This window comes from Elgaria multicarinata, chromosome 2 (genome assembly GCF_023053635.1).
Source record: "Elgaria multicarinata webbii isolate HBS135686 ecotype San Diego chromosome 2, rElgMul1.1.pri, whole genome shotgun sequence".
In the NCBI taxonomy this organism is placed as follows: domain Eukaryota; kingdom Metazoa; phylum Chordata; class Lepidosauria; order Squamata; family Anguidae; genus Elgaria; species Elgaria multicarinata.
Genome location: NC_086172.1, coordinates 72,815,730 through 72,843,720, shown reverse-complemented (window position 1 = coordinate 72,843,720; position 27,991 = coordinate 72,815,730). Strand labels below are relative to the sequence as shown.

Sequence of the window (27,991 nt, the reverse complement as noted above, 5' to 3'; positions counted from 1 at the left end):
CACATAATCCCACCATCCTTTTTGCCAAGACATTGGAAAGAAAAATAGAAAGAAACCCAAATGTTGGCAGTTTAAGACCATCTACTGAAGTGGGGCATTTCTCTGACCTAAATGAAACAAAATACACCGTTGGCTCCTTCTCTCTGTCTCATCTCAGACCACCCCGCCTTTCCCACCCTCGGGGGAGGGAGTCTTTAATAATGGTCTGTGTAAACTGATGCTCAAGCAGTAAGAGTTAGGAGAAGCGCTGCTTGACGAGAAATCAAGCAGAGAAGCTTCGTCTCAATGAAAAGCAGCCCCTGAAGGGTAAGAAACGTTTCCTCCAACTTCAGGGAAAATGTCTCTCCTCGCCAAAGTCTTGAAAATGGACTGCAAGCAGGTGTTTGAGCCTCAAAGGAGCTGCGTTTATAGTGTGATTTTTGTCAGTATGCTTCACCAGCTGCCCAAACTTTCGAGCAGCACGTCGCTGGAGGTGCAGAATAATGCAGCGGCAGAGGACAAAGCAGAGGAGAAGGTGGCAGCTTCAGAGGGAAGCAGGGGACTCCTCAAAGCCAGCCAGCAGCATCCATGCCACCAAAAAGTGAAAAGCCTGCAAGAAATGCCAGGACCCAAGACCTTCTCCAATCTCGTCGAGTTTTTCTGGAAGGATGGTTTTGGCCGCATTCATGAAATCCAGGTACAATTTAGTGAAAGTAATCATTGTGCGGATGGATTATATTTGATCCCAAAGGAAAAAGCCAAGTAAACCATGTGTTGTATCCAATGTTAGTGTAACTTAAACCCCATTCATTTCAATGGGTCTACTCTAAGTAGGAGTAATATTGTAATGTTAACGCTAGAGTTTCATGGTACAAGAAACATGAACTCCCAAACCTCCACCACGTAAGGCTTCATGACGTTCGACTGGGACGAATTGAAGGCACTTACGATTGTTTCACTCTCCGGGGTGTTGCAATCAGTTTGGTTTTATTTTCCAAAGGTATAACATCTGTTAGCATGATCCATGAATACATATTACAATTTCTTCGTCATTTCCCTCCCCTTCGTACCCAGCTGCTGGGCATACTGAATGGCATGATTTATGGGGTGGGGAGAGCGAATTTGTGTATGTGTGTGTGTGAGAGAGAGTTAATCTTATGCTCTATTTAGTGTCTCGTTGCTTATTTAAATCTAGCTGGGACAATTTTGTAGGAAGAAAGTGTACGTGTGTTTGTCTTTTCTTTTTAAATCGCTATGTATAACTATCAAATCAAGAGTATACAGGGGGACTTATTTCCGAGTAGGCATGTATAGGATTGCATTGTTGACCTCTGAAGAATGATTTCTCAGATGTGCCTTACTGATGTTGTTAGGTTTTGGGTTTTTTAAAAAAGTTCCTTCAGAGCATTTGCACAAATCTACATGAGATGGGTTCGACTCGGAATATTTCCTGCCACTTATCAGTTTGAGAATTAGTTTATAAATGAGAAATAAAAAGTTCACCAAAATACCCCTCCCCCGACTGTCTAGTCGGAGAATGGCCGTGTGTACGTGTGTGACTCACGGCCTTTGCCTCACAAATGGGCTTCTGTCGGTCTCCACAGGACAGAAATCCACCTCTTTCTCCTCATCTCGACTGAGAGACCATTTTGTCCCCTTCGCTTCTGCCGGTGCCTGAAGAAACATCTAGAGTATATAGATATGTTGGGGCTTGCTAAATTTCAGTGGCTGAAGTGGAAGAGCGGCAGCATCGTGACTAGCCGGCTAAAAGTTACACAACCTCCTCAGCAGGAGGCGGGCGCTTTGAAACACTCCCATTCCCACCACCGCCACCGCCACCACCCGCGGCCTTCCCCCACCCCTCTCTCCCTCTCCATTTAAGGAGAGCGCAGGAAGTAGAGGCGGGAGCGCCAGAGGGGAGGCAGCGGCCGCCGCCAAAGTTCTAGCGGTGCCAAACTGCCAACTACGGCCCGTCCAAAAGGCGCGCGCGGGCGGGTGGGGGAAGCGGCGCGCTGTGCACCAAATGCTTCACTTCACCACACAGAACTATCTCCTCCGTCTTCTCTTTCTCCTCCTGACTTCCCATAGGCTGGTGGAGAAGCGAGCCCCACGTGATACTGATGATGATGGCCGGGGGCGGGGGAGAGAGAATGGGGCTGGGGTGAATTTCATGGGAGGGAACTAAGACTTCCCTCACTCCCCCGCCCCCCCTGCTTTCAGTTGGCTCTTGACTGCTAATTTTTCCACATCTGGTTCTATGGACTGCCCCTCCCCCCATCACATAACAGGATGGTTGCCATGGAGCAAGTGTGTGTGTTTCCACACTACATATAGCACATTTGCACACCCCTAAGGACTTGGTGCATTTGCCATCCACACCGTTGCTGGCAATGACAGCACTAATGTTTCACATCTGCTGGCTAAACCCTTTTCATCACAGAGCCAGTCCATTCTTTTCCTCGGCGTGGGGGACAGCTATATTTATTTACGTCACAAGGCAGTGGGCAGCAGAATGTTTTAAAAACGTGTAAAAAGATTGTATATAGCATAAAAGCCAGTGTGGCGTAGTAGCTAAGGTGTTGGACTAGGAGTCGGGAGATCTGGGTTCTAGTTCCCACTCGGCCATGGAAACCCAATGGGTGACTTTGGGCCAGTCACAGACTCTCAGCCTAACCTACCTCACGGAGTTGTTGTGAGGAGAACATGGAGAGGAGGGGTTCCTTAACAGGAAAAAAGGCAAGATATAAATGCAATAATACTAATAATGATGATGTGATGGTTCAAGTGAGAGAGAGAGGCAGAGGAAGGCTTCAAGAGCCTGGGACCAGGTAACCCCTTTCCCCCTACAGAGCCATCTACCACCTGCTGTCCTGTGGAAAGAATCCTGATAACTTGTTATATATTGATATTATTGTGGTCTTTTGAAATATATTTTAATGTTACTTGTAAACCACCACAGAAGGATTTGTATTCCAAAAGGCGGGATACAAATCATCATCATAAATATCCTTACTAGCTTAACCATCAAATGAAGAACACGACTTTAAAAATACTCAATAAATAAACTGGAACTGGAGACATGTTCTGTAGTTGTGAGGTAGCCACTGAGATGTCCTTACTATTAAAAGTTGATGTGCAACTTGTATAGTTAAGAGGGCACTCTCAATGAATCTTAATGCTCACAATGACAGGTGAGGAACATGGGCTCTAAAGCATATGGGACTCAGGCAATCTTTGAATTATGCTATAGTATCAGAAATTCCAGCCCCATAAAGTGCATCACAGTAATCGAAGGTCATTACAAATTCATCCATTTCAGATTGCAAACCTAACAGGTCAAAAGGACTGCTATGCTAACCATATCACTTCAATCGTTTCAAGATTTAGTTTCAGTAAGATTACCGACATCCAAGCTCTAAGAATAGTTAAAAGCCATGTAGGATCAAAGGTTGCAACTCCTGGTTCAGAACAGAAGACACTGAAATCACCTCATCTCTCTCCAAGGATTGTATTCAGGGTTAAAGTAGATCCATTGAAATGAATTGGACTTATACTAGATGAACATTAGATACAACCCACTGGATGCAACTCATAATCTTGCAGTTTAACTGCTCAATAGACTCTTTATACTACTGAATAAAAGAGACAACCAGAGGGAATCCTGCAAGACCATGTGAAATCTTTTTACTATTTTATTCCTATGTTCACCACTCTGGAATCTATTTTAGATATTGAGCAGTATATAAATATTGTAAATAAATAAATAATAAACCATAAGAAGATAATAAGTAGTTATTATCAACACTCTCTGGGAGCACTGCCAGAAGAAGCTATGCCACCTCCTCCTTCAGGGAAGCAGAAACAACATGTTTCTTAAGAGAGAGACCTTCAATCTCCCTAACCAACCCAGCCAGCTGATCCAAAAGCTCATGGATCACTCACCACGCTCAATAATGGTAGAATGAGGTCTGGCTGGTAATTACTACTGATGCCACCAAATTTTATAATTAGTCTGCTTGCTAGTTGAACCCTAAGAACTTAAGTGCCATGCTGGAGCAGATTGAGCATCCATCTAGTCCAGCACTCTGTTCACACAGTGGCCAGCCAGCTGCCAGCCAGGGACCAATAAAGGACATGGTGCAACAGCACCCTCCCACCCATGCTCCCCAGCAACTGGTGCATATAGGCTTACTGCCACAGATAATGGAGGTAGCACATAGCCATCAGGGTTAGTAGCCATTGATAGCCTTCTCCAGGAATTTATCCAAACCCCTTTTAAAGCAATCCAAATTGGTCACCATCACTACATCTTGTGGTAGTGAATTCTGTAGTTCAACTATGCACTGCGTGAAGAAGTACTTCCTTTTGTTTGTACTGAATCTCCCACCAATCAGCATAATGAGATGACCCACAGGTTCTAGTATTATGAGAGAAGGAGACAAATGTCTTCCCTATCCACATTCTTCACACCATGCATAATTTTGTACACCTGTCATTTCTCCCCTTAGTCTCCTTTACCCCCAACTTCCCTCATAGGGGAGATGCTCCAGCCCCTTGATCATTTTAGTTGCCCTTTTCTGCCCCTTTTCAGCCCTATAATGTCTTTTTTTTTAGGTGTGATGACCAGAGCTATACACAGTATTCTAAGTGTGGCTGCACCATAGATTTGTATAAAGGCAATATGATTCTGGCAGTTTTATTCTCTATTCCTTTTCTAACAATGCCTAACATGGAGTTTGCCTTCTTTACAGTGGCTGTACCCTGCCAGTTCATAATGCTCACATTTTTAATTAGCCTGGACTGGTGGTTTACAAATTCGCGATTAAATTTGGAATTAATGGTGACCTTCTGAACATGCACAGTCTGTATCTAAACAATGCCATTTCTGTGCTTTTGTTACCTCGATTGGAATAACACTTTATTTGACTAATCCAGTGCTCACTGCTGCTGTTCTGGTTCTGTAAGAAAGAGGAGGACTTGGCCGTGCCCCCTCTAATTTTTTACAGGAATCCTGCAATTTCCTTCATCGCTGCCACCACTCTGACTCAGAGAAGGCACCATACAATTCCAATCTACAGCTCCCAAGACACACTTTTATATTGCACATGTGCAAAAGCCCGTTTATAGGGAGAACTCTCATCTGAGCCTACATGCAAGAGTTCGTTATTTTCTGAGTAAATAACAAACTCACTTGGGTTAAGTTCACCCATCACTAATAATTATCCAAATCAGAGGGACTCAGAATGGGATATCCAGAAAGGCCACCTCTGCCTCAAAGGGGGAAGAAAAAGATGCAGAAGAGAGGTATTTAATGATTTCCCTAACCAGATCACCCAGTCTTCAGTTATTCCAATTATCCGAGAATAGCTTAGGGTTGAGCCCTAGATGTGGTTGGCAGAACTTTTCCAAAAATTCTGGCTTGGATAGAAAGATCTCACTGTGTGAATGGCAAACACTTCCTCTTCCAGAAGGGAAAAATATTTCTGCCCATCTTGTCATCTGCTGCCTCTCCCCCTCATAAACTTCTCTGGAGCCAGTTTCAGGAAAAGGCAGATGAGAAAGAATTCTCATTCACTAGCAGGAGTGCCCTTGCACAGTGGGACCTTGAGACCCAAGCCTCAGTGTGCCTCTTCAGGAAAAAACCAGCAACGTAACAACCGAAACTCATCCAGCAAATTTACTTAGAAGACCAGGACACACCTGAAATGTTTTCTGGAGTAAATACGCCATCTAAGGGAGCACAAATACAAACATTCTCTCCTTGCTCCTGCCAGCCCCATAACAGGGTTAGCAAATATGCCACAGCAAATAGCCAAGACTGTCTCCTGCTTCCATTAGGGGACATGATATAACCAGCCCATAACTATCAGAAAAGCTCAGCTGGATGAACTCTGAATAATACAATGGTAGCAGATAGATTTTGCTCACTGCAATCACTGCCATGGAGCCCTGACTTTGATTTATGTTCAGTCATGTGTTACTTTTTTTATTTTGGCCTACAACTCTCCAGAATGTTAGGGGGAAGACTCTCTCTTCCATATGGGAGAGAGTGACTAGCAACTAAAGTGTCAACTGCCGGTGTCATCTCCTTATTTTAGAAGTTGACTAGTGCTTCAATAGGATAGACTGCAATCTTAGGTGGAACTTCCCCAGACAGAAATCAAGAGCCAAACCATCTGGATCCATTAGTGATTGTAGGGAGATTATTCTAACTTGTCCACATTCCCAAGAAGGCTGAATTTAGCATAAATCCAGTCTTCACCAGGTAAGGATTTGTCTATGATATAACCCCATCCCCCATCCTCTATATATCAAGGACAGATTCATGGTTATGAAGTTCTGAGCTGCAACAAAGGGATTGCAGCATTAATATAAAAGTAATGACACTAATACTTCATGAACTACAGTATCAAACACTACTATAAGTGGGTCCAATTTCCCAGAGCATACTATTGTTACTCCAGGATTAGGAGCAACATGCCTCTCTATTTGCCAGTTGCTGGGGAATGACAGTGAGTAAGAACTATTGCACTCATGTCCTGCTTGTGAGCTTCCTGGAAACATTTGGTTGTTCACTGTGGGGAAATAGGATGCTAGACTAGATATAGACTTTCGGTCTGACTTGGCAAAGCTCTTTTATGTTCTTACCTACCATCAGAAACTAGTCATATAGGTTTCCCAGCACAACATACAGTTTTGGGGTGCATGCAGACAGATGGTTTCCAGCACTATCAATCAAAAAACATTGTGGAGCTATCCCATCTTTCCTTCCTTAATGGATTTTTTTGTGAACAGAAAAAAGATGGAAGAGGCCACGGGGAAGCAAAAGATGATAATACATGGACGATTTTTTACATCTTGACTTCTGTATGGCATTCCATGAATGAGACAGAGGGACTGCACATTAGAAAACCTTGTGTGGTCATAAATCGACCTGTTCACAACCAGGGCTGTACACTGTAATAGTTAAGCAATGTTAAAGAAGAACTAATCAAAGTTATCTAATCAGTGCAAAGGTTCTTTTACAACTGTACATCTAACTAGAGAGAACTTACTTTACTAATTTATTGAAAAACTACAGGACGTGGTAGTAAGCAAGTATGACTCAAGTCTGTTCTACTGTGTGTTATTTTTGTTCAAGCATCTTATGCAAACAATTACATTTATGCAACGTTAAATGAATTAATAAAACTTTTGTGAGGGCACAGTGAATAGAAGAAAAAAATAATCTTAAAACCCCTTAACGATCACAGCTACTTAGATGATGCAGTTTGACATATAGAATGTTCCATGCATCACACCATATGTGAAAGGGGAGGGGGGATTGAGTGGTTTTACAATGAAGGTTCTGTTTGTCCGTAACCTGACTCCAACATTAAGCAAGGCCATAACATCTATGCCTAGCCCTGCGCAGTTTAAAAGGAAACATCTTTGATTCGGAAGAGCAATAGCTATGTATGTGTTCTTTGTAGTGTTAGAGCAGGAAAGCAGAGAGAATGATTTCCACCATATATATATATACACACATACATATGTGTGTGTGTGTGTGTTTGTGTGTGTGTGTGTGAGAGAGAGAGAGAGAGAGAGAGAGAGAGAGGGAGGGAGGGAAGGACGGAGGGAGGGAGGGAGAGGGAGAAGTGTTATGTGACACCAAATTAAAAAAACATGTTTTAAAACAATATTTTAATGACTGGAGCAAAGACCAACAATGTCTTGTGCAAAATTTCAAACAGATCTCAGCTATGTTACCATGTGGCAGTGGTACACAAAATGCCACTTCGGAGCCTTAAAGAAATACTGGAAGCTGTACCAACACAGATGTCAACACATTTGCTGCCTCACATAGTTTGCCTTTTCCTCCAGTGTGTGTGCATGTGCGTGTGTGTTTAAAACATAGAACTTGGTTTTCTTAAAGTCTACTCCTTAAAATCTTGCTGGTTGTGGTTATATTACTTATGGAATTCTGTATCTGTCTGTGTACGTTGTTTTGAGAATGATTTTTGCTGTGGGAATTGACACATACATTTAATAATATGCCATTTTAATGTTTAGATTTTAAACATTATGTTAATCATCTAGTCTTTCCATCAGCACTCAGTTGGTGAATTGCCTAGACTCAGGCTTCAGTTTGCTGATGCTGGTACAACAATACAATAGCTCACTTCATATCACCCCAAAAATTCTGGATGGTGTCATTAGCCACAATCCTGCCACTACTACCTGAAGATGCATGGTTTGCTTCCATTGACCTGAAGGATGCGCACTTCCACATTGACGTCCATGAGAGGAGCCAACAATATCTACGGTTGCTTTCAAATTCATGGTACTCCCCTTCTGATTGTTGACTGCCCCACATGACTTCAACAAATGTATGGCGGTAGTATGTGCTTACCTGAGGCAGCAAGGGATCCATCTGCATCCCTACCTAGACAATTGGCTAATCATTGGCGCATCACAGGACTCTCTCAAAAAAGATGTCCTGATAGTACAGAGCCTTCTACACGACCTGGGTCTACGCATAAATAAAGAGAAGTCACATCTGTCTCCAACCCAAAACATCAAATACATAGGTGCAGTCCTTGACACCTGAATGGGTTGAGCCTACCTGCCCCGAGACAGAGCAAAGACTATTATCAATTTGGCTTCTCAGGTGTCACTCCGTTGAGTCAGCAGAGCCATCACTATACAAAAGCTATTGGGGTTCATGGCTGCAGCAACAATGACAGCACCATTTGCTCAGCTCAAAATGAGATGGCTGTAATTATGGTTCATGACAGCATTCAACCCTACGATGGATGGGCAGAGGGTGTGTCTGCATTTGCTGTCGAACATAGCAGATTCCCTTCAGTAGTGGACCAGACTGGCTCACCTCTTGTGGGGTGTACAATTCCAACACTCCATGCCAATACGGATAACCATGGATGCATCTTTGTCTGGATGGGAAGCCCACTGCAAGGATATAGAAATTCAGGTCTCATGGACTCATGAAGAGCACAAAGCCCACATCAACCTCTTAGAACTTCATGCTGTTCACAAGGTGCTGAGGGTCTTCGACGCTATCATTTGGGGGCACCATGTCCAGATAACTTCAGACAATACAACTGTGGTTTTCCATGTGAACAAGCAGGGTGGAATGAGATCTGTACCATTAGTCATGCTAGCTGTCCAGATCCTTTAATGGTGTATTCATTGAGGGATAACACTGACTGCAATTCACATCATGAATTTTATCCTGGTTGTGCTTTTATATTGTATTTTATATTATGTTTTTGTTTTATACTTTGGTTTTAATTTTTGTGAACCACCCAGGGAGCTTCTGCTATTGGGCAGTATAAAAATGCAATGAATAAATAAATTGTGGAAAGGTAATTTTCTCAGGGTACCTAAGTATTGATATTAAGTATCTTGGAAACTGAATATCTCAGAGATCCTTGTACCTGAGACACTGACTGAAGACTTCTGCTTTAATGCATCTGATGATTAGAATGAGAAGTTGAACTGAACTTTGGAAAGCAAGATGTTGGTATCACCCAGGACTCCTGGGAATTATATAGACGTAGAGAAATCTATAGGATTTGTCTTATGTTATTTTCAGTTATGCAAAAATGTAGTTCATTACTTCTAATTGCATATTGATTATGCAATATGCAATTAGAAGTTGCATATGCAATATGCAATTAGAAATTGCATTAGAAGTTGCACTGCAGATTAGTTAGTTAGTTATTTCATTTATATACTGTCCCATAGCCGAAGCTCTCAGGGTGATTTATAACCATTCATAAAAAATACACCAAGATTAGAATATACTATTGTACAAATATGATATTTTTGCCATTAAGAATGAATAATTGATTCATTTGTAATTTACTTTTTGTTCATAGCAGAAGCACGTTCAGGAATATGGAAAAATTTTCAAGTCTCATTTTGGTCCCAAACTAGTTGTATCCATTGCAGATCGAGACATGGTGGCTCAAATTCTCCGGGAGGAAGGATCCATGCCACAACGAGCTGACATGGATTCTTGGCAGGAATACAGGGATCTACGCGGGAGAGCTACAGGACTTATATCTGCGTGAGTGCAATGGCATTTTTTACTTCACGTTGCCAAACGATGTCACTATCATTATGTTCCACAAAAAGGAGACTGATGATGCATTTAAAACTGTTTTGTTTAATGTGTTTCTTTAAAGAATGAGCTTGTAACATGACTGTATACCTATGGGATGAGAGTTGGCAAATACCCTTGGTGAACATTCAGAGTAATTACTGATGTAATACGCTTATGCAAAAGGAAGCCAATCCCTTTATGAGTCATAGGCATTCTTCTGCTTTCACAGGATAAAACTGCAGCAACTAAGTGCTTTATGTAGTAAGAACCAGATTGTGCATTAGAAAAGGTCAGCAAAATCTTAATGATGCAGCATGGACCAAAATAAAGATATCTATTCTTTAATTCTAAAGCTGGAATGTTCCATTTACGTTTGTTAACCATGAAGTCCTTTGTTGTTAGTGTTGTATGGTAGGGTACAGTCACCCCACAGTTATGCACACTTAAGGCCTGTTGAAATCAGTGACATTTAAGCACCCAAAACTTTTAGCCCTGATTACAGCTTGGTAATTTCATGGTAAATATTCAAAACTGCATGACACCATTTGGTAAGTGGTGAAATATTTAATAATTCAACTCAAAATGCTTAATGAAATAAGTAAAACAGCATTTCATGGATTTTCTTCTTTAACATGAAAAAGAGCTGTAGTCAAATTACCTTTCAGTGATTTGAGTCGAAGGAATCACATTCCTGTCAAAACAGATAAGGTTTTCTAATTTGTGTGTAGATACCACTTAATATACCAGCAGATGTTTGATAACAGCAGAAGTGATCCAGAAATATTCTGTTTTGTACAAGGATCTCTCCCTCCCCTTTCCAAACAACAGTGCTTATAATCTTTTTGAGGAGAAGGGTGGGAGAAAGGGTGTCTTGCAGCCTGCCCTACTTCGCAGGGTTGGAGATGGAGATGCGCACACACACACACACACACACACACACCATTTGTCACAGGATTGCATTCTTATGCACAGTTTGTAGCTACCCGTTCATAGAAAGAACACATTTCAATGAAATGTAATTGACAACTCAAAGCTATCTATGGGTACACAGAGACAGGAGGGCTTTCCCATATGGCCCAGTGTTCTTTTCCCTCTGGGAAACATATCGTAGCTTGACACATTATGGTGTTTGTACAGCTGGCCACAGACTGTTGGAAAGGGAAAGTACTGAAAAATGGTACACGGGATGATGGATTGTGCTAAATGTATTCAATCCACTGTTTTAATTTATATGGCTGTTGAAATTACTAGAGTTACTTGACTTGATGGATCAATAGCATATTTAACAGCTACCTAGATATAGCAAGATATAGCAAGTGTTTGGGAAAGGTTTTAGGCATTTAGATCTTTCCTATTAGATGGAATAATGGTTGGAGGTTGTTATTTATTATTTATTTAGAATATTTATATACCGCTCCCCATTGAAAAATTTCGGAGCGGTGTACAAGGTAAAATGAAAATAAAAACAGAATAAAACAGTTAAAACAAAATTTAAAAAGAAGCAAAAAACAACAACACAGAAATCCAAGGCTGCATGTTAAAGAAAGGCTTCTTGGAATAAAGATGTTTTCAGGAGGCGCTGAAAGGAGTACCTCCAGAGGCAGGGAATTCCACAGGAGGGGCGCCACCACGCTGAAGGCTCTTCCCCTGGTGGATTCCAATCGGAGGATGGATCTAGGTGGAACCACCAGGAGCAGGCCCTCGGATGACCTCAGTGACAGGGCAGGTTGGTAAGGGAGAAGGCGCTCTCTCAGGTATCCTGGTCCCAAGTTGTTTAGGGCTTTGTACACAAGTACAAGAACCTTAAACCTGGCCCGGTAGCAAATAGGCAGCCAGTGCAGTTCCCTCAGCAGAGGAGTTACAAGCTGGAAAGGGGCAGCTCCAGACAACAGCCGAGCTGCAGCATTCTGCATCCAGCAATTAGTGGTAAGGTACACATACCAGTCGAACAATGCTGTCTTATCAGATCAACTATTAGGACCTGAATCCAAGTTCCTCCCCATTTGTCTATATTTCTCTGAGGTAGCACTGCCACCATCCATGTATTATAAATACATCTTATGGAATATTTTTATTTAATAACCCTTACCTTAGATACATGGTAATCTGGGTTTACGACTCGTATAGGGATTCGGATCAGCCTCAGCTTTCCCTTGTCAGAGGTTCCTCTAAACTCCTTACCAACCAGGTTAGTGTGGTGGCCAAGCAGTCCAGCCTAGGTCCTGCAAGACAATCAAATCAACTCCAGTTGCCATTTCAATATATTTATGAAAGAACCAAGCAGGGAGAAGTTCAGAAATAGTCAATTGCTTTAAAAATAAAATGAAACATCAGATTTGTTCACTAGCATTGGCTTATCAACATTACAGAGTAACTTGCCAAAGCAGGTTATAGTCTTTGCCAGTCAGTTGGATGCAACTGAAAAATCTCAAAGAACTAAAGTATTTCTATGGGCCTGGGTGGTTCCCAGGGAGGGAGATTCAAACTGATTGATTAATAGCTTGGAAAAACCTGCTCATGCATCCTCCAAGTGATTTTTACAGTACATCTTTTACATAAGCTAACAGGGAAGGATCATACAAAGGCAGATTGTCCAGCTACATTCTTTGTTAAATTATATTTCCAGAAAACTGGGGGCAGGGTCGTGGTGGGTCAGTGGGGAGAAGGTTGGCTTTGGTACAACTTCCAATGGGCACTTTATTCCAAGTAATGTGATGGATGGATGAAAGCTATAACCAGGACATCAAGATGCTTGCATGTCACATGTATAATGGGATGGCCAGTCCTGTGATCATGCTACACTACTACCTGCTATTCCAGGGTAATATAGTAGTAATCTTATGCACATCCAGCAGCAGAGTCAACAGCACAATAGCTACATAAATACACTCTAATGTAACAATATTGGAACACACTGTCACAGCACTCTAGGCAACCACACATTGCATACTATTAATGACATTGCGTCCTGTCCCCCCACTACTCATGCACAAAAGGCAGCAATCAACACATGATGGATCAATAATAATACTCTAATTCAGGTAAGTCTTGATCTGTTCATGTCCTAGGACACCTTTCATTTTGGTTCATAGCCTTTATCCCACCCAGTCCTCCCCCTCTAACTCGTTTGGCTGATTGGCAGAATCTGCTGGTTAATGTCCCAGGACACCTTGATCTCTACGTACCCCTGTGAGCCCAGTTTCTAGGTTTATTGTCATAGCAATAGTAACTGGAAGTGGATTGGAAAGACAATGAGATTCTGGGATACCCCTTCTCTAAAGATAAAGCCTTGGACAAGATGATGGTCTAAAGATAGTCTTGAAACTCCAGTTAATACAAAATCTAAAGGCTAAGATACTGCCTGAACTGAACAATGGGAGGCTACTTGAAATTGGACCTTTTCCAGTAAAGTGGGCTTTTTCAAGCCCCAGAGTTATGGAATACCCTCCCTAGAGAAATCTGGGTATTGTCTTGTTATCTTTTCGGCACCAGACAAAGACCGTTTTATTCTTTCAGACCTTTTAATCCTTTATATTTCTGCAGTTACATTGATTTCTTCCATAGCTTTATCTTGGATATTTGTTTTAGTTCTTCTAATATCTGTTTTAGCCTTTGCTGTTTTTAATTGATGCTTTTAATTGATTTCCTCCCCTGTTTTTCTGTGGATTTGGGATTTTGTGCTTTTACTGTATGTCGCCCTGAGAGTTATTAGCTATGCCCTGACTAATAAATCTTAGAAATAAAACAAACAAAAATGCAAATTCTCATCCCTGCCCCTTTCCAATTTGTATGCTTCATCATGTAGAAAGCTGAGGTAGGTAATAAGGGACAGTGGTGGTTCTGCATCTGCTTACCAACAGATGAAATAATCCCTTATTTATGTTGTATTCCACAGTTCAGTTTGCAATTAAGCTCCTAGAACAGCTTACAATAAAATAATAAAAGCAGTCATTCCAATAACATATTAAAAACACAATGGGTTGGATCCAGATTTATGCTGGGCCATCTGCATTGACAGAAGTGGACTTTCCTGCCCCCTCTTTCCCATGGCTTCTCCTACAGCCCCCTGAAAATGCTACAGAGTGAAGAGATAGTGTTGAGTAAGATGTGCTGTGGGGTGGGGAGAGAGGGGAATCCCCTAAAATAAGGTAGAGTTCTGTTTCGCAAGTGGAGGTCCTTAAAACCAAGAATGAAAACCTGGGCAAATAAGGAATTCATCTGGTGCTGAAAGGAGAATCAGCACTAGGAGAGCTTCTCTAGGGAGAGGGTTCCAGAGATGAGATACCACCACTTCAGTCCCTTTCCCTGGTTACACCTGTCCCACCTAAGGAGGCATGGGTACCTAGAGAAAGGCCACTCAATTGAAGATGATCTCGGTGTTCAGGCAGGTTCGTGTGGACCTAAGTGTCATCCCATAGATACCTGAGTCCTAAGGTGTATAGGTTTTATAGCTTAAAGAACCAGCACCTTGAATTGTGTTTGGAAATGGTCTGGGAATCTGTCAAACATTTTAAGGTCACTGGTGAGGTATGTTCCCTTTTAATCTATCCTCTGAATAGTAACCATAGTGGAGTTAGTTCTGATAGCATTACAGAAGAAGGGTTGATATTTTTCCTCTGGCATGATCCCCTCACCCCCAATATGTCTGTGCTCTGCCAGTCAAGGTAAACATAAGAGGATCCTCTTCCCACCAAGTGGATGTTACTCAAGGGTAGGATCACTCTGATTAAATATAAATCAAAATGTATAATAATATATTACACAGCATGTGTAATTTATAGTATGTAGGGCAATGTAGTATTTGTTTCACATTGAATCTATCTGAATAAATATTTGTCAAGCATTTCTCCCTCCAGCAACAGTTTCAATTATGAGCACATTTCCTTATTGTCTCCTAATGATAAATTCTCTTTATACCTTTTGACAGATAGTATTATTTAGATCATTTTAAACTGTTATTTCTTCCAGAGAAGGGGAACAGTGGCTAAAAATGCGACGTGTACTAAGGCAAAAAATGGTAAAACCCAAAGATGTTGCCATTTTCTCAGGAGGAGTTAATGAAGTTATTGCAGATTTAATTAAGAGAATCCACATTCTCAGAAATCAAGAAGAAGATGGAGAAACAGTAATAAATGTTAACAGCCTTTTTTTCAAGTATTCAATGGAAGGTGAGACTTTTTCTTTAAAAGGAATTCAAGATTAAAAAAAATGTGATTGCATTAATTATTATTAACTATAATTGCTATTGCAATACTCAAGTCAATGGGTGAAGCATCCTATAAGTGTTCTATTGCTATGATAAGCAATATTTAGTTATTGAGAAGATGAGGTGGGGTTGTGTCACAGTGTATCACAAAACAACATTTTCTGGATTCACTTAATTTTGGTGTGGTTTTATTGAGATGCACAAGTGGGCATACCCAGCTGGTGTGCTCTGAATAATGCCCCCTGGTATCTTTCATCCTTTTGTTATTCAGTGTGTTGTGGATGAGTTATGTTGCGCTGTGCATTGCAACATCACAGTCTACACTAGGGGTGCAGAATAACAAGCCTTGGGGCCAAATCCAATCCTCTGGGGATCCCAATCCAGGGATTCACAGAAGGCCAAGTCGACTTTCCTCTGACCACTGATGGTTTCGTAGGTTTATTTATTTATTTATTTATTTTATTACATTTATATACCGCCCCCCAGCCGAAGCTCTCTGGGCGGTTTACAACAATTAAAAATAGTAGACATTAAAAGTATACAAAAAAATTAAAAAACATAAAAACAGTATAAAAACAACAACAGTATTCATTTAAAACAACAATTCTGGGGTCCATTAAAACAAACTTAACGTTATTAAATGCTGTTAAAATGCCTGGGAGAAGAGAAAGGTCTGGTTCCTGGCTTTCATGCAGCTTTCTCCGTTCTGAAAGGTTGAAATGCCTCTCCTAAGGCTTAGTTACTGGCAGCAAGAGCTTTCAGCTAAACCAGGCTGGTATTCTTGGTTTTGTGTTCTATCTACCCTTTTTGCATTTGGCTCCACCCATGAAGAGTCGGAAGCGACTGAATGAATAAACAACAACAACCACTGGAATACAGCCTCCCAGAGGTTCTCTGAAATAGAACTTGGCTCATGGGCTGAATGATGTTCTGCACCTCTGGTCTACACCATCTATCAATGTTGTGTGCACTTAGTTGAATGCCATATTGTATTTGCTGTGTGTATAAATCTATGCAAGAATATATACACAAAACCTAATTATAAGCATGTTGACTGAATGAGGCTTACGCCTTAATAAATGTCCACAGAACTGCAACTTCAATGTAGGAATTGCTACTTTCTTTCTTTTTTCTCCCCCCCCCTCTTTTTTTGGTATGGGTTGGGGTTTTATTTCTGTACTTTAGGACTGCAATCATTTACTGGGAGTAAGTCAGCGTGGCTGATTTCAGAGGAAACATGTATAGGATTGCACTGCAAATTATATCGGAAAGGAAAAGAATAAATTCTGAGCTATTTTGCCTGTGCAGGAGCAGCAACTGTTCTGTATGAGTGCCGCTTGGGATGCTTGGAAAACCAAATCCCTCAGAACACTGTGGAATACATTGAAGCACTGGAGTTGATGTTTAGCAGTTTCAAAACTACCATGTATGCCGGGGCTATTCCCAAATGGCTTCGTCCAATTATTCCAAAACCTTGGAGAGAATTCTGTAGATCATGGGATGGACTTTTTAAATTTAGTAAGTTTTTAAAAAATGTTTTGGTATATTTGCAATTATTTGAATGGCATTCGTTTTGTTTTCCCCCTCAATAACTGTAATAGGAAATGTCAGCTAAAGAAAGTAAGTCCAAGTATGATTTATTAAGAAGTTCTTTAAGATGTCTCTGTAAGGGAAAAAAAAATCTCATATGAAATACTGTGCCTGAGTTGGAAAAGCTAAGGTTTGTTAAGTTGTTCATAACTGTCCATGGAAAATGCTGAAAATAAATGACCCTTCTCCCCAGTTGTCAAAATATGTATTGTTGCAGCAGTAATCAGTATACCAAATCCTAATGCAATGGTGGGCAACCTCTGTCTCGGGGGTGGCCATCCACCCCATGAAGGATTGGGCTGAGTCAGGGTGGGGCTCGATGATGTTGTGGGATGGGATGGGGCTTTGAGGTGCAGTCATGCCCTCTATAACTTAATCCAGAGGTCCCCAGATAAAAATAGGTTGTCCGCCCCTGCAATAACCAATCCAGACATTACCACAGCATGGATTACCATAGGGATATCACTATCCCAGAAAGGCTGCAACTGATGAACTAGCTGAAGCTGTTCCAGGCCACTGAGGGTATTTGGGCCTCTAGTGACAATGTTGAATTAAGGAGTAGTACCAAGCTGTGCACCTGCTCCTTCAGGTTGTAGTGATGTATCCTACCTAAGGAAATGTGCTCACGCTGTGCTGCATCTTACCTAAAACAATGGTTGCTAAAAACATCTTTATTTTTTCACCAGCTTTAATGGCTTTCAGTTTTGGGTGCAATTCTCCATATAATAGGATTCATAGTAAGGATGTCGTTTATGTGCCTTGCCACGACAACCAGTTTGCTTAACAGAGTTAGGACACTTTTCTAACAAGTACTTTGCACTGAAGCTTTTAGACTTGAAAGGGTTTGGCATTACAGAATGAGTTATTCTTTTAATCTCTAAATCTGTACTGAAAATCCCATATTGGTTTGTAGTTGCCACAGTACAAATGAGAAATAACCGCATGAGAAATTAAATCTCAGCGATTGACAAAAATATTCCTTTTTTTCTCCCTTTTACTCACAAAGGTCAAATTCATGTTGATAATAAATTAAATGACATAAAGTCCCTCTTAGACCAAGGAGAAGAAGTAGATGGTGGACTTCTCACAACTCTACTTAAGAGTAAAGATCTCACAGTAGAAGAAATCTATGCCAATATGACAGAAATGCTTTTGGCAGGAGTAGATACAGTAAGTTTACTATCATCATTATCATCATCATCATCATCATCACCATCATCATCACAACTTTATTAGTGTAATTATTGCTATATTGGGTGAATGCACACTCCCTAAACTTCTTATATTCATATTATTCAGAAAGAGAGAGAAAATGAAGGGACTATTTTAGATGCTACTTTGCTTCTGGTTTGCATACTTTGTTTTCCACCTCTCACTACTCTCTCCCTACATTTTGGAAATAACGTGAACTGGAAGATCTATATTTAGTTCCCTCATTGTGCAATAAAGAACCTGACTTTAGCCAGTCAAAGGGAAATAAATGTCTTTTACTTCCGATAGAACTTAGGTTTCACACTGCTTTGATTGTTCCCTTAAACTGGACTCACAACATGAAATGCATATTTAGGTGTTGATTCTATAAAGTTACAGCTGATGCTTGAGAAGCAGCAAATCAGTCTGCCTCTGCGTATACTTTTTGCATAATCAGACTTTTTCTAAGAAGAAAAACAGCAATGCAAAAGTAACAAAGCAGGGGCTTGTAAGAGGTTAGGTAATAAGGGGTACAATGGTATTTGATGCAGTCAGGTAAAGGTGAGAGTACTTTCTTTTACCTTACAGTTATGTGCATGCATGTTAGAATGTTAATTCTGGAAGTCCTTGCAGTAAAATCTATGGAAGTATGATCAAGAGATTATTCAATGTTATTTAATTAAAACCAATTCCATACATGAGAGTTGAATTTAGTGTGCCCTGATTTCAAAATTAGAGGAAACAAAGGGAACTGGGGAGGGGGGTGTCACAGAATAAAATGAAGATCTTTATTAAGTCTCAGGCATGCTTTCCTTATGTTCTCTAGACCTTGGTAATCCTTAGGAGATGTTTGTTTCCTCAGAGTAAATCAATTGCATCAATTCTCTTCATTTTCTAGACATAAATGTCACTTTAGAGTTGAAACAAGCTCCTTTGTAACCTCTGCTGGAGATGTCTCATGCCACCAGAGCCTTTGTCTTCATTTATATCTACCTCTTTACCTGGTGATGAATAGTTCATCTGTCCTGCATGAGAGCATGCATGTAAGACCTGGCTCCCCTGTGCTGTGATTTAGAATGTAAAAACTGTAGGCACATAAAAGGATTACTAAAGACTTTGAACAGAATAGGGCAGGCCAAGTTACTAAGTTTCAAAGCACTTCAGATACTTTAGCACAGTGCCAGTTTTGAAGAGGATGTGAAGGCGCTGGGAACCTGAGAGGAGATACTGTTTAGATCACAGTAATTTCTTATGTAGTTAGGCACAGTTCCCAGCCTCTAGTCTACAGAGAGAAACTGTCCAAAGCCGAGCTTGTGAGCAAGACAATAACCCAGAACAAACTCAAAAAAAGATGAACTAAGGCACTGAGAACAGGATGTCCAGGTTTTTTTTTTACCCAGCTTTGTGAGGCAGGGGGAAAGAGAACTGAAATATCATAACCAACTTTATCCGTAAGTATATGACAGATATTCTGATAAATATTAAAATAGCAGCACAACTTGACATTCAAATAATCCATATTGTGGGAGTAGATGAGAAATTAAAAATGAAAATAGTTAATTCCATTACAGATATTAAGGAAAATGCAAACCCAGGAAAAACAAAAAGAGTAGAAAAATGAAACAAAATGCAAAGTTTCTTTTACAGTGTAAGGTGGTATAATTTAAAATATAGGCAAGGAAGAGTAATAAAATACTACCGTAGGCTAACCTCTACTTCTTGCCATTGCCAACCAACTTTGTATCATCCATATTGGCCTTTGACTTTCTTCCATCATTAGAATCATTGAATAATAGAGTTGGATAAGGCCATCGAGTCCAACCCCCTGCTCAATGCAGGAATCCACCTTAAAGCATCCCTGACAGATGGCTGTCCAGCTGCCTCTTGAAGGCCTCGAGTGTGGGAGAGCCCACAACCTCCCTAGGGAATTGGTTCCATTGTCATACTGCTCAGGAAGTTTTTCATGATGTCCAGCCAGAATCTGGCTTCCTGTAAGTTGAGCCCATTATTCCGTGGATAAATGTCCTTACAGAAAGGTGGCACCCTCCTAATGGTTTCATCCTCTTTCTCAGAGTATTTCCCTCCTATTTTCCAACTCTAGATAATTGAAATAGAACCCCTGCCTCATTTCAGGATTACATTGTAATTTGCAACAAGCTCCACCTGGCCTAAATATTAAGTCTAGGCTTCTACTTGTGCAGCCATGCAGAGCAGTTCAATTATACTTGTTCAAATATATAATTTGGTTTTTATAATAATAACTTTTCAAATATATTAAAATGTGTTTTATTCAAATAAGATGTTAATACAAGAATGGATGAAAATGAAAGGCATGCACACTTTCTCGTTACAGTTCTATGGGAAAGTGTTTTAGATTTATGATGCGATGCTGTTATAATCATAGCAGCATTATGGCTGCACTCATTAAACCACTGCTATTGGTGGTCTGAAGAATGTGTAGTATCGTAGTGCAGTTAGAAATGTTTACATTGTGCCTAACTTGTTAAAAAAACCAACACCCTGTATTTATAAAATGGGCAATAAGAAGTTTACAAGTAAAAATCGGGCAATTTACAAGTAAATTTTTTAAACCATGAAACACATGGGGAAGGACCATAGCTCACTGTGATAGAGTACTTACTTTGCATGCAGAGGGCTCCAGGTTTGATCCCTGCTATCTCCAGGTAGGGTGAGGAAAGAATCCTGCCTGAAACCCTGGAGAGCTTTCATCAGTCAGTGTCAACAAAACTGGGCTAGATGAACTCATAGTCTGACTCAGTATAAGGCAGCTTCCTATATTTCTAAAATCCCAAACAGAATAAAAGAGCATAAGAATAAAACCAGTAGCAGAGAACAGCATCAGTGTAAGAGATCTAAAAAGTACTTAAAATATTTAAGAATAAAAATGCTGGAAAGATTTTTTTTTTAAAGAAAAAGGTTCTTCACCTGACATAAAAATAACAACAACATAATGTGGCAATTAATGGAGTGAGAATTGCCAGATGTACAAGCTGGGTTTAGAAAAGGAAGAGGAACTAGAGACCAAATTGTCAATATCTGCTGGATAATGGAGAACGCCAGGGAGTTCCAGAAAAACATCTATTTCTGTTTTATCAACTATTCTAAAGCCTTTGACTGTGTGGATCATAACAAACTGTGGCAAGTTCTTGGTGGTATGGGGATACCAAGTCATCTTGTCTGCCTCCTGAGGAATCTGTATAACAAACAAGTAGCAACGGTAAGAACAGACCACGGAACAACGGACTGGTTTAAGATTGGGAAAGGAGTACGGCAGGGTTGTATACTCTCACCTTACCTATTCAACTTGTACGCAGAACACATCATGCGACGTGCTGGGCTTGACGAATCCAAGGCTGGAGTTAAAATCGCAAGAAGAAACATTAACAATCTCAGATATGCAGATGATACCACTTTGATGGCTGAAAGCGAGGAGGAGCTGAGGAGCCTTATGATGAAGGTGAAAGAAGAAAGTGCAAAAGCTGGGTTGCAGTTAAACTTCAAAAAAACCAAGATTATGGCAACCAGCTTGATTGATAACTGGCAAATAGAGGGAGAAAACGTGGAGGCAGTGACAGACTTTGTATTTCTGGGTGCAAAGATTACTGCAGACGCTGACTGCAGCCAGGAAATCAGAAGACGTTTACTTCTTGGGAGGAGAGCAATGACAAATCTTGATAAAATAGTTAAGAGCAGAGACACCACACTGACAACAAAGGTCCACATAGTTAAAGCAATGGTATTCCCCGTAGTAACCTATGGCTGCGAGAGCTGGACCATAAGGAAGGCTGAGCGAAGGAAGATAGATGCTTTTGAACTGTGGTGTTGAAGGAAAATTCTGAGAGTGCCTTGGACTGCAAGAAGATCAAACCAGTCCATACTCCAGGAAATAAAGCCAGACTGCTCACTTGAGGGAATGATACTAAAGGCAAAACTGAAGTACTTTGGCCACATAATGAGAAGACAGGATATCCTGGAGAAGAGGCTGATGCTAGGGAAAGTGGAAGGCAAAAGGAAGAGGGGCTGACCAAGGGCAAGATGGATGGATGATATTCTGGAGGTGACAGACTTGACCTTGGGGGAGCTAGGGGTGGCAACGGCCGACAGAAAGCTCTGGCGTGGGCTGGTCCATGAAGTCACGAAGAGTTGGAAGCGACTGAACGAATAAACAACAACAATGTGGGTGCCAGTCCAGACTCTCTGAGAAGGGTGTCCTGTATCTGGGGTGTTAACACTGAAAAGACCCGCTGTCTAGTAGCCACCTCACTAGGTAATCCCACCCCTAGAAAGGGAACAGAAGATGATAATTGAATGCTGGCAAATAAATTAATTTACAGATGAAGAACGAATCAACTTTTAGTTTATTTTGATTTACTTTTCTTGGCTTCTTTCTAAGGGGCATACTTTATGCCTGCAGTTCAGTGAAAGTAAAACCGCTATAAGCATACTTAAAACCAAATAAAATTCAGTGCAGTACCAAAGTATTACAGTGCAATCCTAAGCACCTTTACTCAGACATAAGAGTTGTTGATGAGGAAACCTAGGAAACCTAGCTGTATGTCTTATAATCAAAATATTAATATTTAAGATTTAGGCTCCAATTCTAGGCAATGGGAGTAAGTCCCACTGGAAACAGTGCAACTTATTGTTGAGTAAACACACATAGTAGTATGCTGTTTGGGAAAGTGTGTTATAAGTATTAGGCATTATTATTAATAATTATAGCTTTATTTGTCCAGCTGTGCTGTTTAGTATATGCTATTACTGTTTTTCTTCCTACTGTCTTTTCCTCCCCCTTAGACTTCATTTACTTTATCTTGGGCAACGTATCTATTAGCAAAGCACCCAGAAGTGCAGCATTCTATCTACAAAGAAATAGTCAGTAACTTGGGGAAAGATAAAGTTCCTGATGCAGATGATATCCCCAACCTGCCAATGATTAGAGCTCTTCTCAAAGAAACCTTAAGGTAAGTGCATAAAAACTAAGCTGACAGAAGGTTTTGTATCTTCTTCATTACAACAATGTGTCTTTATGTTCTAACTCAATTGCAATTATCACATATCCATTTTTCTTTATTTTCTATATTGGGGTATTCTGAATATTTGAACATGTCTCACTATGCTCTGTCATTTTTATTTTTATTTTTTTAAAAAACTTATGGGTGCATTTCTATGCACTTTTTAAGAGTAAGTTCAATTGAAGTTAGTGGGACTTACTTCTGAGTAAAGATACAGTGGATTGGGCTGGCAGTTAGCTAAATGTAATAGAATTGCTAACTGCAGCTACTTGGGTCCAGGTTCTAATTCCACTTTACGCAAGTGATAACTGGGCAAGACATAAGGAAATGCCCATTCAAACAACTGGCTTCCATGTCAGAGAGGGAAAAACAAGACTATTCAAATGGGGAGTTAACGTATTTCCCAGTTCTTCAGAAGCTCAGGGATGGACTAAGGAAATATACATAAAATCAATTTAGATTTTGCAATTTGATGTAACTTTTGATCAAGCTAGAAGTTATATGCAGAAGGTGTGGAACATTACTCCAGCTGCCGTTTTTAAACAGGAAAATTGCTTGTAGAGAGTCTGTTGGGACTGGAGAAGCTTCAGGGTAGAATGTGGTCTATTCTTTCCCTGCCACATTTTCTCCACTTCAAATTGTCCCCTAGTGGGTTTTCCCACAGTTGAGGTTCTAAATGCACATCTGCCCTCTGCAAATACACTTTTGGAACTCTGCAGGAGGAAAGCTACTGATTAGGTGCATGAGATTTGGAGGGGTCAAAGGGTTAAGAAGACTTCCTTCGCCAATCCTGATCACCCTTCCATACTTCCTTTTAAAAACAGGGCTATTGGGGTAATCTTGCATACAGTTGCATGTAACACTTTTATTTGCACCTTTATCATATATGTTACTTTATGAAGAAACAAAAAATGCCATGGGAACCTGCCCCTGGTTTCTCTCAGATGTTGGTAAAGTAATAATGTCACACTGAGGCCAGTGCTTTAAATGAATAATTAAACTCCTGATTACTTATTTCTCAATAGCACTGTGACCAGTTAATTATACCTGTTTTGCAGATGGATAAGCTGATGCAGAAAAGCTATTGTTAAAACCAAAGGCAGAACCAGAGTCAAAACTGTGGAGTTTCTCACACTGGTCTCATGTTTGGAGGTATAGTTAGAGAGTGGTTTTTAAAAAAACGATTAACCCCACTAAGCTGTGGACTTGCATCTTGCTTGCTCACACACTAGATTGCTGCTTCTAATTACCCAGGTGCAAATGTAACCTCAAAGGCAGCTAAAGATTAATATGTCCATATAATAATTTTGTGCACCTTAACCGAATGAGCCCACTTCATCATAAGGATTGTCTTTGAGCTCCTTTTCAAAATATTAGGCCAGTAGGCCCACACACTAGCCATGTTTAGACAATCACATCTTGAAAGTAGGATGTGAACCAACTTCATGCATCAGCCTGCAGTCCCTTTGCTCCCACTTTGACTCTCTCTTTTGCATGAGCAAGAAGCTGCAGTTCACCATAGCTTGATGTTAGGTCCAAACCAGGAGCTTTAGTTAATGGCTTCCAAAGAAACCAGGATTCATAAGCCAACTTTAAACCATGGGTTCATATCCTGAGTTGTTTTGAAGCCATTTAGCCATCATTTCTTCATCCGGACATAATGGAAAAATACGGTTACTGCAGCCTCCTGGCTTGTTTTCCCACTTTCATAGAGGGAGGAGAGAAATGGAAGGGAAGGGGCTGCATGTAGATGCATGAATCATGTGATCATCTGAATTGGACCATTGCTTTACCTGTAACTGCTTCAGAGCTGCTATATTATTATTATTATTATTATTATTATTATTATTATTATTATTATTATTATTTATATAGCACCATCAATGTACATGGTGCTATAGTTCCTTAAATTATGTGATTTTATTACATAATTTACTCATAATCCAAGTATAAATTCTGTACAATAGAGCATAACAATTGCTTTACCAGAGTACACCAGTAATTAATTTGGTTCAACAGACAGCTATGAATTAAATGTAATTGGAAACCATGGTTTTCCATTACTAGAATAAGCAGCATGAGCTTCGGGCTTGCACACTCCCAGGATGGCCAGATGCAAAAGAGGCAGGGCTGTAATGTTGTGTAGAAAAGGGAAATTTCAGCAGGTGTGTAGCTCTCATGGCAAGCTATCCCTGATGAAATTCCCTCTTCTATACAACTATTAAAGGTACAAGAGCCCTGATTTCGGCCATCAGAATGCTCCCCCTTCCCACTTTTCTTCCATGTGCAACAAGAGAAAATTGAAAATGTCCACTTTAAGTTTCAAACTAACCACAGTTCCCTTTTACACTTGAACTCAAAGAACTGCAGTTTGTTCTATCTGTGGTTAGCTAAAGCAATCCAGAGTTAAACCATAGCTTGATGTTCTGATTTGTTAACAGATCATAGAATAAATGATATAAGAAGAGCCATGCAGGATCAGACCAAAGGCCCACCCTTCCACCCCTAATCCTATTTAAAATAATTAGTGGTAAATTAGAATCAAGCTATGGTCACTAAGACACAAAAGTCTGGGTGAACAGCCAAGTCTTAAATTGGTGCCAAAGTGAAACAAGCACCAGCAGCATCTGGGCCACCAAGTGGGGGCAGGGGAAGGCATTCCATAATCATCACAGCACTTCCTTTAATCTATCCTAAATCTCCTACCATTCAGCTCCATTGGATGACCACAGGTTCTAGTTTTATCAGGGCTGTCTGAAGACATTTTTCTGATGAGGTGAAGAACAAGATGGTGCCCCTTCCCATTTCATGTACAAAAGCCGACTGGACCAGTCGATGAATCTGCCTTTTACACTAAATGAAAGCGCAATATCTTTCACTGTACCTGAAGACAGAAGGATAACTTAGTGGGCGCAGAACAGGCCAGATAGCATACAGGTCTCTCCTCCAACAACTGGTGTCGCCTCCCAGAATCTGCTCCCTGAGATGACTGCTTCACTCTGCCTAATAATAGGGATATTGGATATTTGAAATATGGAAGAACACTTTCTCCACACAATGGATAATTTTATACACCTCTATCATGTTTCCCCAATACTCATATTTTTTCTAAGTTAAATAGCCCCAAACATTGTAAGTTCCCTGAGTTTGGAAGTAACTGGAAACTATTATTAGTTCAAAAGTTAAAGGAGAAGTTTTTTGCCTCTTCTTCTGCATTAAAGAAAAGGAATATATTAAGCTGAGACTCAGGTAGGGTCATTCTTGTAATATAGGGTGACCATATGACCGGATTTTTGATGGCAAATCCGGGAGGGGGAGGGGAAATCAGGAATTTTTTTGCAAAGAGCAGCTCTAATGGGAATTAACAAAAATGCTTATAACTGTCATTTTTTAAGATAAAGACATGAAACTTGGCACAATGGTAGCTCTTAGGAAGGGCTTTAGATACCAAATTTGAAACAAATCTGTTCATCCATTGATTTTTTAGGAATTTTTTAAAATTGAGGTTTTAAAATTATTATTTTTTAAATCGTCATTTTTAAAGATAAAGAGATGAAACTTTGCACCATGAAAGGATTTAGGTAGAGCTTTAGCCACACCAAATTTGAAACAGATCCATTCATCCATTGATTTTTTAGGAATTTTTTAAAAATTGAAGTTTTAAAATTATTATTTTTAAAATCGTCATTTTTTAAGTTAAAGAGATGAAACTTTGTACCATGATAGGATTTAGGTAGAGCTTTAGCTACACCAAGTTTGAAACAGATCCGTTCATCCATTGATTTTTTAGGAATTTTTTAAAAATTGAGGTTTTAAAATTATTATTTTTAAAATCGTCATTTTTTAAAGATAAAGAGGTGAAACTTTGTACCATGATAGGATTTAGGTAGAGCTTTAGCCACACCAAATTTGAAACAGATCTGGGGGCAGTAGCAAACCCTGTTAACAACAACAGCAGCTTGCAATGAGTGAAGATACAGTCAGAAAAGATATTTGAGGGAAGGGGAGAATGTAACACACAGAGTATAGCAAAAGCTTCAAAGCACAGCAAAACCTACAAAAGTAGGAGTGAGTGAAGTTAATTTCAGATACACTGAATCTCTCACATTCTTTATTTCAGTGATTTTAACATTAAGATGTTACTTAGAACAGATTTGTCTTAAATATGTGTTGTAAAATCAGATATGTGACCAAGGCTATGTTCGGGTGGGCATGCCCCCTTGGTACTGGACACGCCCCCTTGGAAATTTTAATTATTTCAAAACTACCCCAGTACAGCTAATGGAATGGAATAAACCAAAGTGGCTGGCAAGCAGTCAGGAACCTCTGGCCTGGCCTGGGCAGGATGAAGCTGGGAATCTGCCAACCAAGAACTCCAGTCCGCGACGACCATGTTGTCCTCCTTTTTGGTTTCCAAAATATGGTCACCCTATTGTAATAGGAAACTATGGTTTCCCATTACATATGAACCAGGGCTCTATCTCCAAAGATGGCCAGACAGATGCTTCCAGGAAGATTACAAGCAAAGCAAGATGGAAAAAGGCTATTCTCTATTGTTTTTAGTTAGCAAAGATAGTTGGAGGAATATTGTCTTTAAACATGGAGATTTTCTTTTTATTAGTATCACTAATAGTATTTATTTACTAGACCAATTCTGCATGAAGTTCCATAATCCTTTCTGAGAACCATTTTATTCTAGAAGCCATCATAACATCAAGTGGCAATGGTGAAAAGGCAAGATTATGTGTTACATTGTGTCTCCAGTCAATTTCTTTATAACTCATTTCAAATGTTTATGTTTGGGGCTGGGAACACAAGTTTTAGGATTTTTAACCCCTTATACCTTGCCTAATAGCACAATTCTGCACATGTTGTTTACTG

General features: G+C 40.2%; 2 protein-coding genes across 2 annotated transcripts in view; both read left to right on the top strand.

Moving 5' to 3' along the window:
* BIN1 (bridging integrator 1) overlaps window positions 1-27,991 on the top strand; it is a 504,124-nt gene that overhangs the window by 302,983 nt on the left and 173,150 nt on the right. The gene's annotated exons all lie outside the window — the stretch shown is intronic.
* The window catches only part of LOC134393606 (cytochrome P450 27C1), a 35,139-nt gene continuing 7,391 nt past the window's right edge, over window positions 244-27,991 (top strand). The window contains exons 1-6 of the mRNA XM_063118663.1: window positions 244-676; window positions 9,861-10,051; window positions 15,056-15,255; window positions 16,602-16,811; window positions 17,890-18,053; window positions 22,893-23,059. Of these exons, the coding sequence (XP_062974733.1) occupies window positions 338-676; window positions 9,861-10,051; window positions 15,056-15,255; window positions 16,602-16,811; window positions 17,890-18,053; window positions 22,893-23,059 (1,271 nt within the window). The 5' untranslated portion in view covers window positions 244-337. The remainder of the gene's footprint in view (window positions 677-9,860; window positions 10,052-15,055; window positions 15,256-16,601; window positions 16,812-17,889; window positions 18,054-22,892; window positions 23,060-27,991) is intronic.